Source organism: Cucurbita pepo, chromosome LG08, assembly GCF_002806865.2.
Source record: "Cucurbita pepo subsp. pepo cultivar mu-cu-16 chromosome LG08, ASM280686v2, whole genome shotgun sequence".
Classification (NCBI taxonomy): domain Eukaryota; kingdom Viridiplantae; phylum Streptophyta; class Magnoliopsida; order Cucurbitales; family Cucurbitaceae; genus Cucurbita; species Cucurbita pepo.
Window position 1 is genome coordinate 5209317 of NC_036645.1, and position 14153 is coordinate 5223469.

Below are 14153 nucleotides of genomic sequence, written 5' to 3' on the forward strand. Positions count from 1 at the left end.
GTAAGTCAATCTTTGAGAACACAACTGCTCCTTGCAACTGATCGAACAGGTCATCGATCCAGGGTAAAGGATACTTGTTCTTAATTGTCACTTTGTTAAGATCCCGATAGTCCATGTATAAGCGCATAGAGTCGTCCTTCTTTTTAACAAATATCATTGGGGCTCCCCAAGAGGACACACTTGGACGTATAAAGCCTTTGTCCAGTAGCTCTTGGAGCTGCAACTTTAGTTCTTTCAGTTCAGTAGGGGCCATTTTGTACGGGGATCTTGAAATAGGGTTTGTTCCTGTCTCAAGTACAATTTCGAATTCCACCTCCCGCTCCGGGGGTAGGTTGGGGAGATCTTCTGGGAACACATCGGTGAATTCTCTCGATATTGGCACTAAGTTAATGCTCGCCTTGTTTCGCCCTAATTCCACCACATGAGCTAATATCCCCCAAGCACCCTAGGATAACATCCTCCTTGCTTTTAATGTCGTGATTATCTTCAGGATCATTTCTACCCGGGTCCCCTTGAATATGAAGCTTGGCTAACCAGGGGTTCAAAACACAACTTTCTTATTGAAGCAATCAATGGATGCATGGTTTTTAGCTAACCACTTCATCTCTGAGATGACGTCAAAATTGGTTATATCTAGGACTATCAGCGTCAAATCCATCGTGTGGTTCAACACAAACAACTGACAGTCCTTTACTCTCTCGAAGGCTTCCATACTTACCCCTGTCGGGGTACCCACAGACAACCCGTACCTTGGCGGTTCAACTTCTACTCTTGCATGTTTTCGAAGGTGAGTAGAGATAAAGGAGTGGGTTGACCCATAATCAAACAAGACCCATTCATACTGCCCAAGAATACAAACCGTACCTGTGACTGTCGTGTTGGAGTTTTTTGCCTCCTAGCGAGCGGTAGCATATATTCGACCTTGCTGTGGAGCTGGCCTCGGGTTTGAGGTCGGTTGGTTACCAGGGGGTCTATTGGTACTAGTTGCTCTCTCTTGGGTGCAATGCGCGACAAGGTGGCCTTCTTGGTGATAGTTGAAACATACCCTATTCTTAAACCTGCACTGTCCTGGGTGACGTCTCCCACAATTCGTGCAACGTGGTCTGTCACGTGGCATGTTCTGTGGGTGAGCCTTTGGTTGCCTACGCTCTTGGTTTAAATTTGTCTTGGTCAGGTGCCAAGGTACCTTTGAGGAGGTAGATGACATATGTTCTCTCTTTCTCTTCTGGTCAACCATCGAGTTTAAGTGGGTTTGGGTGTCTTCGGTCGGATACTCCCTATTGTTGAGCGTCTCGGCAAGTCGGAGTGTTGTTGCACAATCAGGTGGAAGGTGAGCTGACACCGCCCCTCAGACATTGGGCCTCAAGCCCATAACAAAACATTCTACTTTCAGCTCTTCTGTTGAGACCATTACTGGGGCAAACGGGACAGGCGGGTGAACTCTTGTTCATACTTCTCTACTGACCTGTTTCCTTGCTCTATGCTTAGGAATTCATGTTGCTTCTTATATCGCACCATCGGTTTGAAGTATTTTCGGAGGAACACTACTCTAAACTGCGTCCAGGTGATATCATCTTCGTTCTCAGCAATCGCCCGGGAGGCTGATTGCCACCACATTTTAGCATCTTCGCGTAACAAGTAAGTCACGCAACTCAGCCTATGCTCCTCCGGACACTTCATGCGTCGAAAAATTTCATCAATAGCTGACAACCATAATTCAACTATGACAGGGTCCTTGGATTTTCCCTCGAATACTTCGGGGTCCCAATGTTTGAAAGCTCGAAAATACTTTCTTTCTTCTATCGCGTCGGCGTCCCCTCGGTTGTGATGGGTCGTCTACTTGGCACTTTGTACTAAGGTCGAGATCAGTTGTGCCAATGGCCCAATTGTTTGTGCCATGGATTGCATCATTCCCATCATTCGAGGTCATATTAGGTACTTCTGGAGCATCAAGGTTTGCCCTAGGTGGATCAGATGGGAAAACTCCTATTCCCGAATTTGGGTTTGCATTTACTGACATTGAAGTGGGGCCTCTAAAGATGGGTTCTCTTGTACCCTTGCCGACTCGCTTCGAGCACATTTACCTCCCCAATTTGTTACTTGGCCAGACATCCTTTTCCTTGTTTCGTTCCTAATCAACAACTAATTACCTCGTAAAATTTCATTTTTCATCCGGGTATTATGCAACGTGTATTATCCACTACTTTATGACTTACGAGTACATAAAACCACACATGATTGTCAATCAAAATATCAATATTCGACACTACATATTCACATATTATGCAACATGCATTATCCACTACTTTTGACTTACAAACATGCTTAAAATCACCCATGATAGCCAATCAAAATATCAATATTCGACGAGACATATTCGTACATTATGCAACATACATTATCCACCAATTTTGACTTACAAGCATACAAAAAATCACCCATGATAACCAACATAATTTCAATATTCAACAATACATATTCCTCCACTTTATGGCCAAGCGTATCTGGAAGTGACGAGGGTTGTCGTTCAGTCATGGGCGACTCTTTAGCTTACGATGTAAGCAGTCTACAGAATCCCATAACTTGGCTCTGATACCATTTGTAACGACCCAGACCCACCGCTAGCAGATATTGACTCCTTTGGGCTTTACTAAGGCCCATTTTTGGGCCCATGGCCCAATACAAAATAATAATTATAAAAATAAGACCTAGGGTTCAGCCATTTGAGCCAAACCCTTAGCCAACAGCCAACCTCTTTAGTTTTTGCAAGCCAGAGGCAAGTCAGCCACCCTAAGCCGACCGCCACCCTTCCTTCTGTCATCTTCTTCCTTATTCTGACCGCCGCCTTCCCTTCTTTCTATGTCATTTTCTTCCTTAAGTCGCTGCCACCCAATGTTCATGCCGTCCCACCGCCGACTATTTCCCACATCACCCCGCGCCACTCCACACATAAAAAAACTACCACCCAGCACCCACATCGTCGCGGCGAGTGAACACCATCATCATCGCCATAACTGACATTTAGAGGATTAAACGCAGCAAAAATACAATGTTGTTTCCTCGCGGGATAAATAGGATTGGAACCAACCTCTTCGTGGATAGCAGGCTCGATCTAAGTTAGAGTGAACCAATAGCTGTAGGAACGGTTAGGAAAGGAGCTCTCCACGTAAGGGACCTTCCTGTTGAAACTAAACGTTTTGTTTTTTAAAAAGGGTCGAATAGATTTGTCATATGGCTGTGTGCGGTGTAACCTGATTGTTGTGTGCGGTGTAACCTGATTGTTGTGTGCGGTGTAACCTGATTGTTGTGTGCGGTGTAACCTGATTGTTGTGTGCGGTGTAACCTGATTGTTGTGTGCGGTGTAACCTGATTGTTGTGTGCGGTGTAACCTGATTGTTGTGTGCGGTGTAACCTGATTGTTGTGTGCGGTGTAACCTGATTGTTGTGTGCGGTGTAACCTGATTGTTGTGTGCGGTGTAACCTGATTGTTGTGTGCGGTGTAACCTGATTGTTGTGTGCGGTGTAACCTGATTGTTGTGTGCGGTGTAACCTGATTGTTGTGTGCGGTGTAACCTGATTGTTGTGTGCGGTGTAACCTGATTGTTGTGTGCGGTGTAACCTGATTGTTGTGTGCGGTGTAACCTGATTGTTGTGTGCGGTGTAACCTGATTGTTGTGTGCGGTGTAACCTGATTGTTGTGTGCGGTGTAACCTGATTGTTGTGTGCGGTGTAACCTGATTGTTGTGTGCGGTGTAACCTGATTGTTGTGTGCGGTGTAACCTGATTGTTGTGTGCGGTGTAACCTGATTGTTGTGTGCGGTGTAACCTGATTGTTGTGTGCGGTGTAACTTGATTGTTGTGTGCGGTGTAACCTGATTGTTGTGTGTGTTGTAACCTGATTTTTGAGTGCGGTGTAACCTGAATGTTGTGTGCGGTGTAACCTGATTGTTGTGTGCGGTGTAACCTGATTGTTGTGTGCGGTGTAACTTGATTGTTGTGTGCGGTGTAACCTGATTGTTGTGTGTGTGTTGTGGGCTGTGTAAGCGTGCTGTGTAATTGGTTGGTGGGCGATAAATATTGATGATTGTTAAACACGGTATAAACTGTTGATTGTGTTTAGTGGTATTTGGTGATTGGGTTTGATGTGAGTTGTATGACACAGTATGCGTGGGACCTATTGCATGCATACTGTGTTGGTTGGTGGCGATGGTTAAAGGAATTGTGGTAATAGTTACGGCGGTGTGTTACGGGTAACTAGCCACTAATAGTCACCTTCGGTAATAATTGTAGAAAATGACTATCAAGGCAAGGGTTACACGCTATGTGTTTCGTGTAACCAGCCGTCGATAGTCATTTTGAGGAAATAAGAAGGGATGTTGATTTCCTCATGGTAATGGTTAAACGTTGTGTGTTTCGGGTAACCAGCCAGAGATAATCATTTTAAGGAGTAAAGGCGGGCGTTGATTTCTTGTAGCAATAATCCCCCGCTGCGTGCTTTGGGTGATTAACCACTAGGGTCCTCAATTTTGGTTGATCGCCTTGTGACGATTCTCCTATCTGACCCCAACAGGGGAGTTCCTTACTGAGTATTTTAATACTCACCCTATTTTTAAAATGGTTTTAAGGCGACGCTGTGACACGGAGGTGACGAGTGGAATGCCAAAGTTAGTCATGGGGCGACTTAAGGATTTCATGTTTTTTTGGAGTTTTATTTTGTTGGATAAAAGTTTCCTAACTTTTGTTTGTTTATTTAAATTATGCCTCTGGATGCCTAGTTTATGGGGACTAGGGGTGACACCAGATTACCTTTTTTATTTTAATTTCTTAAGTTGTTTGAACATTTTAGGTTGCATGTTTTTAACCTTTTAAAGGTGCCCGCATTTGATTTTAATAAATTATCATTTTTGCATAGTTTTCATTAATTTTTAAATAAATCAAATTATTTTTGGTAACGACCCTGACCGTTACTTAAAGGATAAGTCGGGTCGTTACTAATGGTATCTGAGCCAGACACCGGACGATGTGCTAGCCTTCCGCTCTTCCCCGAAGGAGGTAGACACGAGGCGATGTGTCAGTAAGAACGCTAGGCCCCAAAGGAGGGTGGATTTGGAGGGGTCCCACATCGATTGGAGAAAGGAACGAGTGCCAGCAATTGCTGGCACTTGAAAGGGGGGTGGATTATGATGTGGATTTGGAGGGGTCCCACATCAATTGGATAAAGGAACGAGTGCCAGCGAGGACACTGGCCTCGAAGGGGGGTGGATTGTGATGTCCCACATTGGTTGGAGAGGAGAACAAAACACTTATATATTTATAAGGGTGTGGAAACCTTCCCCTACCAGATTGTTGGGTTTTATGTTCTAAAACTCATAGTTGGTAAACAAAAACATATTCTATTTTTAATAAAGTTATTATTGTTGTTTATTCAGTAAAGATTGTTATTGAATAAAATGAATTTTACGATCATTAATCTAAATCCAATAAACTAAGAACACTCTAGCTATAATATGATTACTTGAACTATATGTAGAGACATAAGAGTGGATCAAGTTCAAGTATATAGTCAAAATGATCTATAGTATAAGGATAAGGCTGAGTACCTTATTCTGGGGACACTATGGATGCGGCCCACTTTTGTATATGATATAAACAATGCGATCACTAAATTGTGCATGTGGAGACATGTGAGTGGGGGCGTCCTATGCAATGAGTATTGCATAAGATCGGACCATGAAGAAAACCACTCTCACTTTATAAAGTCGTTTACTGTTGAGACTGATTTTCTTTTCATTCGATAACCTAGGTAACTCGGTTTTAATCCTGAGCTAACCATGAACTCCTGTTTATTCGGAATTATCCTTAGATTTGCATGGGTGAGAGTGGCTCTAGTTCGCCGACTCAACAGGCCTCCCATTTCAGGGGTAAGACTGGGTGAATGGCTGGGGACGTGGGGTGCAAGACGGAATTCACTCCTACCCACTTTTAGGGATAGAAGAAAGGTAGTTCCCTTAAGCACTGACTCCAGGTCTTGAACAAGGGGCCCCACCCTCTCATTGGCCTGAGAGGGATTCGGTTTACTGGTTGGACCACAAACCAATTGTTCATTAGAGGATCAGTGAGACATAAGGAACAAGAAGTAACTTTAGGGGTAAAACGGTAAATTGACCCAGCTCTAGTTACGAACAACCTGTGAAGGATCGACTTACTAATCATGGTTATATCAAATGGACAGAAATATATCTATAGTGAGGGGAGTGCAACTACTAGGCTATAGTGGAGTGTTCTAGTAGTTAACGAATATTGGTTAACAAGGTTAATGAGTTTAACCGGTTAATCTTGGATCGTTGGAGCCCAATATCTATAGGTCCATTAGGTCCCTCTGCTAGCTCATATTGGACTAAACCATAGAACAGTGTGACGAGTGAGTTCAAAGCGTTCGAATTCAAATTAGGGAATATGCGCTACATATATACGATATATTTAACCGTATTTTTGTTTTATTTACGAATTAAACAAAAAGAGAGAATCTAAGATATTTAAATAAGATTTAATTATCTTAATCAAATATGTGTTGAAATTTATTGGGATTGACATTTGAATTAATATTAAATATTAATTAAATAGTTTAATTAATGATTTAATATTACTTTAATTTGAAATTAATTGTTGAATTAAGAAAGTTGACTTCATTTAATGGAAAAATTCATGTCAGTGGAATTTTATGTCAGTGGAATTTTGAATTGTCAAAATTTGGTTTAACCAAACTTGCATGCTTGCCAAATAAACCCCACAAATTTTAGTGGAATTTTGAGTGTCAGACTTTGGCGAACTCAAACTTGCATGCTTGCCACATAATCTCAAACATTTGATTGGAATTTTGAGTGTCAAAATTTGGTGATCTCAAATTTGCATGAACATGCAAACATAATTCTATAAATACAGTGATGATGGTACATGGAAGGTCTTTCCCTTGGTGAAAAACCTTGAGAAAAACCTCTCACAAACACTCTCTTCATATATACAAAATCCCTCCCAAGTTAAGTCACTCACCGGATTCCATAATCCCGTTCTAAGGCCGGAGGATAGTGGAGAAGACACTAGTGGTGGTTCGAAACCGGTTCGTGAGGAAAAAGAAATTTGAACTACAAAAGGCCGGAGGATAGTGGAGAAGACACTAGTGGTGGTTCGAAACCGGTTCGTGAGGAAAAATGAATTTGAACTACAAAAGGTTAGTATTCAAACTCATTAAGTTTTAATACTTATAAACATGCTAGTTATTTACTATAATTGATATTCTAAAAGTGCCTAAGATCCAAATTGCTTCCGCATGTGTTATATTAACACCATCACAAATGCGTTCTAAAGCCTTGAGGGGAAGCTCGAAAGGGAAAGCCGAAAGAGGACAATATCTGCTAGCGGTGGGCCTAAGTCATTACAAAAGTATTCAAGATAGTTTAATTTCTTCCTCTAATACATTTCGGCTTTTTCAAATTTCAAGGTATGATCAAACATAAAATAAGTTGAATTCCATGGAGTTACCACATCAAAACAATTAAGTGTTTTACATTCAATTTTTATTGTTGAACAAAATCTTTAATTTTGCCAATCTCTTCGAGGATGATCTAACATACCTCACTACCTTAGGAACATTAGAAATAGAGTCATGCATTTCTTGAATCCCTTTTCCACCATCAAGTTAATTACGTGGCATAACACTTCATGTGTAATATTTCTGGAACGAGTAAATTCTAACTTCTAAGCCTTCTCATAATATACGAAATATATTTATCACTAAAACTTGCATTATCAACCGTGAAAGAAAAAAAAAACTTATTGAGCCCCCATTCCAATAAACAATTCTGAATAATCTTTTCTGTAGTCTCCCTTATCGTACAAAAGTTGATAACTCTTTCATGCAAACTCAATTATGAATCAACAAAGTGTAGTGATTACCATACCGTGAATGTTTTGCAACCAAATCCATGTATCAAAGTGGTAAAACAAACCCCTCCGAAATGACAGATTAAAAACTCTTTTCTCTTCCTCTTTAGCAATGATTATTCTAGTTTCATTCTCTATGAATTTAATTGATAATTCATCCATAATTATCATCTTGGTGGTACATGTTGTTGGATCAAACAACCAAGTAACAATATTACTACCCTTTCTATCTACAAAATGTTGATAGTTATTTATGTCATAGTTATCATAAAAGTAGTCATGAAGCCAAACAAAAATATGATTTATTTAAATGAAATTCTAATAACATTCCGATGATTAATTGATATTATATTTTCGAAGATCTTATTTCCAAACATCTTGGGTTATAAATTTTCAATCAAACCACTCATAGTATCTACATTTCCATAAAAGTTTTCTTATCTTATAGAAAAGTTGTTTTTGTTTTTAAATTTTTATTTTGGATTCAAAAATAAAATTTATTGTACAAAACAAACAAATTTTAAAAATCATGGTTTTGTGCGTATGAAACGCGTAGTCCTAAACCCCCAATCAGGCGACGACAAGTGGTATCCGAACGTCTGACAAGTGGGTTCTTGCCAATGGCTTCGTCTCCGTTTTCAATTCCCTCCTCTCACTCTTTTTGTTGCTTCTCACCTGCCCCTTTTGATTTCTTCTGCTAACCCTTTTCTTTTCCGAAATCAACACCACAAACTGTTCCGCCTATGGATTAAGCAGCTCCGTCTATTCAATTCCATTACGCTTTCGTTCTGGTTTAGACGACAAAACCATCCACATCTCTGGACTGGAATCTTCCCTTCTTTGATTTTGGCGAAGAATTTTGTCGTCTTCTTCAAGTATCTGCCAATTGCTCGCTTCCCTGATCCAGGAATCATGAACCATCCTCATTTTCTCTGTTCTTGAGACAGATAGAGAGAGAAACAGAGCTTGTTGATTGGTTTTCCGTAATGGGTTTCTTAGTTTCTCTCTTCAAACAGAAGGGTTTTGTTATTTTCTTGAATCTCTCGTTTCTCTCACTGGCTTGTGCTTTTTTAGCGATTCGATTTCACTATCCAGAAGAAACNTGCGTTCTAAAGCCTTGAGGGGAAGCTCGAAAGGGAAAGCCGAAAGAGGACAATATCTGCTAGCGGTGGGCCTAAGTCATTACAAAAGTATTCAAGATAGTTTAATTTCTTCCTCTAATACATTTCGGCTTTTTCAAATTTCAAGGTATGATCAAACATAAAATAAGTTGAATTCCATGGAGTTACCACATCAAAACAATTAAGTGTTTTACATTCAATTTTTATTGTTGAACAAAATCTTTAATTTTGCCAATCTCTTCGAGGATGATCTAACATACCTCACTACCTTAGGAACATTAGAAATAGAGTCATGCATTTCTTGAATCCCTTTTCCACCATCAAGTTAATTACGTGGCATAACACTTCATGTGTAATATTTCTGGAACGAGTAAATTCTAACTTCTAAGCCTTCTCATAATATACGAAATATATTTATCACTAAAACTTGCATTATCAACCGTGAAAGAAAAAAAAAACTTATTGAGCCCCCATTCCAATAAACAATTCTGAATAATCTTTTCTGTAGTCTCCCTTATCGTACAAAAGTTGATAACTCTTTCATGCAAACTCAATTATGAATCAACAAAGTGTAGTGATTACCATACCGTGAATGTTTTGCAACCAAATCCATGTATCAAAGTGGTAAAACAAACCCCTCCGAAATGACAGATTAAAAACTCTTTTCTCTTCCTCTTTAGCAATGATTATTCTAGTTTCATTCTCTATGAATTTAATTGATAATTCATCCATAATTATCATCTTGGTGGTACATGTTGTTGGATCAAACAACCAAGTAACAATATTACTACCCTTTCTATCTACAAAATGTTGATAGTTATTTATGTCATAGTTATCATAAAAGTAGTCATGAAGCCAAACAAAAATATGATTTATTTAAATGAAATTCTAATAACATTCCGATGATTAATTGATATTATATTTTCGAAGATCTTATTTCCAAACATCTTGGGTTATAAATTTTCAATCAAACCACTCATAGTATCTACATTTCCATAAAAGTTTTCTTATCTTATAGAAAAGTTGTTTTTGTTTTTAAATTTTTATTTTGGATTCAAAAATAAAATTTATTGTACAAAACAAACAAATTTTAAAAATCATGGTTTTGTGCGTATGAAACGCGTAGTCCTAAACCCCCAATCAGGCGACGACAAGTGGTATCCGAACGTCTGACAAGTGGGTTCTTGCCAATGGCTTCGTCTCCGTTTTCAATTCCCTCCTCTCACTCTTTTTGTTGCTTCTCACCTGCCCCTTTTGATTTCTTCTGCTAACCCTTTTCTTTTCCGAAATCAACACCACAAACTGTTCCGCCTATGGATTAAGCAGCTCCGTCTATTCAATTCCATTACGCTTTCGTTCTGGTTTAGACGACAAAACCATCCACATCTCTGGACTGGAATCTTCCCTTCTTTGATTTTGGCGAAGAATTTTGTCGTCTTCTTCAAGTATCTGCCAATTGCTCGCTTCCCTGATCCAGGAATCATGAACCATCCTCATTTTCTCTGTTCTTGAGACAGATAGAGAGAGAAACAGAGCTTGTTGATTGGTTTTCCGTAATGGGTTTCTTAGTTTCTCTCTTCAAACAGAAGGGTTTTGTTATTTTCTTGAATCTCTCGTTTCTCTCACTGGCTTGTGCTTTTTTAGCGATTCGATTTCACTATCCAGAAGAAACCCAATTCCGTGTTCTTAACAAGAGCTTCAGAAAACTCCATGGCACTGCTCAGGAAGATTGCCGGAATTTTATTGGTCTACCTGACTTTGAAGCTAAGTGCTCTGTTCTTAAATCCAACAACCCTTGTAACACCCAAGGCTATATAGATTATCTTTATGTTTTCTATTGTCAGTATGGAAGTTTTAGCATTCTGGGCTATACTCTGTTGTTTCTGTGGCTTCTTGTGTTGTTCTATCTTTTGGGTAACACTGCTTCTGAATACTTTTGCTCTTCCCTTGAGAGTTTGTCGAAATTGTTGAATCTATCCCCAACAATTGCTGGTGTTACTCTGCTTTCTTTGGGTAATGGCGCACCTGATGTTTTTTCCAGCCTTGTTGCTTTCATGGGAGATGGAACTACTGATATTGGCTTGAATACTGTTCTTGGTGGAGCCTCGTTTGTTACCTGCGTCGTTGTCGGAATCATAAGCATTTTGCTGCGTTTTCGACGGATTAAGGTTAATAGGGTTGCCTTCATTAGAGATGTTTTGTTCTTCCTCTTGGTTCTTTTGTCTGTTTTTTTTATATTGCTTCATGGACATATCAATCTGTGGGGTTCCCTTGCCTTTTCTTCCATGTATCTTGTTTATGTTTTGGTTGTTTATGTCTCCCATGCCCAATGGCTGAGTTTGAGGAGGGATATTTTCCAACCCCTTTTGAAAGAGCCACCAAAGGATGAGTCTGAGGGCCAAAATGACGATGACGACAACGACGACGGTGTTAGAATCGACGTATACGATGTCTGTTTTTGTCCTAGTTTTTCGCCTTCTTGTGTTTTTTTCCTTCGCCTTCTTGAGATTCCTCTTTACTTGCCTAGAAGGCTGACAATTCCCACTATTGCTGAAGAAAACTGGTGTAGACTGTATGCAGTTGCTTCAGTGACATTAGCTCCCATTCTCTTAGCTTTTCTATGGGCATTTCACCACCAGATCGATATGTCTCGGTCGAACGTAATCATCTGCATCGTCGCCTTGCTGGTCGGAGTTAGTTTTGGAATTGTTGCATTTGTGACAACTGAGAATTCAAGCCCACCAAAGAAGTGGCTGTTCCCATGGCTTGCAGCTGGGTTCACCATGAGTTTAACATGGAGTTATATTATAGCTCAGGAACTGGTAGGGCTATTGGTTTCACTTGGCTACATAATGGGCATAAGCCCTTCAATTCTAGGACTGACCTTCCTGGCTTGGGGAAACTCTCTTGGGGATTTAGTTTCCAATGTGACCGTGTCCTTGAACGGCGGGCAGCGAGGCGCCCAAATAGCCATCTCCGGCTGCTACGCCGGCCCCATCTTCAGTACGCTGTTCGGCCTTGGGATGTCCCTTGTCAGCGCTTCATGGAAGAAGTATCCTGAGCCGGTGGCCATCCCGGCTGACCCTTACGTGATGGAGACATTGGGGCTGTTGGTAGGAGGGCTGCTATGGGCGCTTGTAAGTTTGCCAAGGAGAGAGATGAGGGTTGATGCAGTGTTGGGAGGAGGCCTTCTGGCTATCTATTTGACCTCTTTGCTCTTAAGAGTGTTGCAAGCTCTTGGGTCTTCCCATTAGAACCATTTTTGACACTCAACTCTTACTACCACAAAACAGAAACAATCTAATTAGTTAGTTAGGTAAATTAATTAGTCGTTTTTTTTGTAATAGTTTTAACTTTGATTAGAATTCGAATCAATGAAGCTAGATTTGCATTGTATTGTATGTATATTTGAATACAATTATGGTAACTATGTTGTTAGGACGGGTTTTTAGCAAAGAGGTCTTGTTTAGGAGACCAGACCATTTTCCAAAGGTTGAGGCACCTAGTTGTCTCAATGTATTTCCCTAATCGGTTTATGCCTATCTAAAAAATGGAGGTACGAAAGTGGAAAGGGTAATGAAGACCCTGATAACACCGTTCACATTGCTAATAGCTTGGAGAGCTACCTTGGTCATTCTTGCATGCCGTGGAGGTCTACTAGGTTTTTACGAGCATATAGACAGTTTAAATTTCATATCTCGTTTCTAGGATATTTAGGATTAACTCCTCTCTCTTGGTGCATATAAGTCCAGACCCAGTATAAATTTCCTATGAGCTTCTTCATAGAAGGAGTGAGAAATCTTTTTTAGGTTAACGTATCAAAAACTTAGAATCTAATTCCAAAGAAAATTCACGAATCTATAGAAAAATTAGGGCAACGGAAAAGAATGAACGAGATGCAGCTATTCTCTATCGACTACTGAACGGTTCTTGTTCTTGTTCTTAGTGAAGAGTCATAGGTGAAAATCAAGCACTAAGCTAATAGTTTATGCAAAATTAGGTCCTCTCTCTTTCTCGCAAGAATTTATCAATATCATCCAAATTGATTCGAAAAAACGAAAAGAAAATATAAAAAAAAAAATTGATTTAATCATGAATCCTCCCAATATCTTCCATGGATGAAAAGCCACGGTTAAGCCGAGTTGATTGGGACGCCCAAACAAAGACCATTGACTACATTGTTTGATTTTAAAAACCCACAAAACTTACTAAAAGTGGTCTTTAAAATTTAGGAACCAATAACATTTGCCCCTTGAATAACATTATCCAATGCAACGGGAAACCAATTTCAAGGAGATAATGTATAATATGTTACAAATGCCTCCTCCAATTAAGCTAAAAACTCCCTCTAAAAAGTTATCATAATATTCTTGCTCATCAGAGTTCAAGCATTCCGTGAACAGAGAGATCAAATAAATGCTAGTGAACCAACAACAAACAACGTACATTGCTTTCTGAAGTATTGGGAGAAAAAAATTAAAACCGATGGTGACCAAAATCTGGAGGGATTTATTAAGATTTCTTGACTGATCATGAAATCCTGGATCCCATAATCTTACAAACATCGTCTTCTTTAACAGAAGAAGCTTTAATGTCCAAGCAACTAAGATATTGATAGTCCAGAGTTACTTTGATTTCTTTTGTTGATCGGAAGCTCGGGCTCCTGCAATCTTACAAACAGGCTCGTCCTTTGACCGAAGAAGCTTTAACGCAGGATGAACCTTGAGGTCACCCGTAACCAACTTTTGCCCAACATCTAACTCGCTAAGATCGACATCGATATATGGAGGAACAATATCAGCAGGGCAAAGGTATTTAACTGTCCTCTTAATTGTATTCAAATAAGATCCTGTAGAATTTTTCAAACATTAGAAAAATGTTCACTAAAGGAGTAAGAATATAATTGTTCTCTCCTTTGAAGATAACATAATCAGGATCGACGCCCGCAATTTTTTCGTAGGAATGCCAGAACATTTTTAAGAAAACCAGAAACTTTTCAGAAAGTACGAATGCAGAAACAAGATGCAAGTACTTCCTTTTCTGAATTTTTTGTAATGAGAAAAGGAGTACAAACAAAAATGCCCTACAAAA

At 39.7% G+C, this 14153-nt stretch overlaps 2 protein-coding genes across 2 annotated transcripts in view; one reads left to right on the top strand and one right to left on the bottom strand.

Moving 5' to 3' along the window:
• Nucleotides 1-8572: 8572 nt before the first annotated feature.
• Nucleotides 8573-12467, top strand: LOC111801212 (cation/calcium exchanger 2-like). The gene is made up of 2 exons (XM_023685234.1): nucleotides 8573-9024; nucleotides 10716-12467. Exons 1-2 carry the CDS (start codon nucleotides 8928-8930, stop codon nucleotides 12314-12316), a joined length of 1698 nt encoding a protein of 565 aa, XP_023541002.1. The 5' UTR covers nucleotides 8573-8927; the 3' UTR covers nucleotides 12317-12467.
• Nucleotides 12468-13366: 899 nt separating this feature from the next.
• LOC111799648 (50S ribosomal protein L25) overlaps nucleotides 13367-14153 on the bottom strand; it is a 2824-nt gene continuing 2037 nt past the window's right edge. Inside the window, exon 3 of the mRNA XM_023683074.1 lies at nucleotides 13367-13911. Within this exon, the coding sequence (XP_023538842.1) occupies nucleotides 13688-13911 (224 nt within the window). The 3' untranslated portion in view covers nucleotides 13367-13687. The remainder of the gene's footprint in view (nucleotides 13912-14153) is intronic.

What these genes read in the sequence shown, in the direction of transcription:
- LOC111801212 (XM_023685234.1), top strand. Translation starts at nt 8,928, where the DNA reads ATGGGTTTCTTAGTTTCTCTCTTCAAACAGAAGGGTTTTGTTATTTTC. An exon ending in TGCTTTTTTAGCGATTCGAT is followed by an intron (nt 9,025 to 10,715) that starts TTCACTATCCAG and finishes TAGCGATTCGAT; the next exon opens with TTCACTATCCAGAAGAAACC.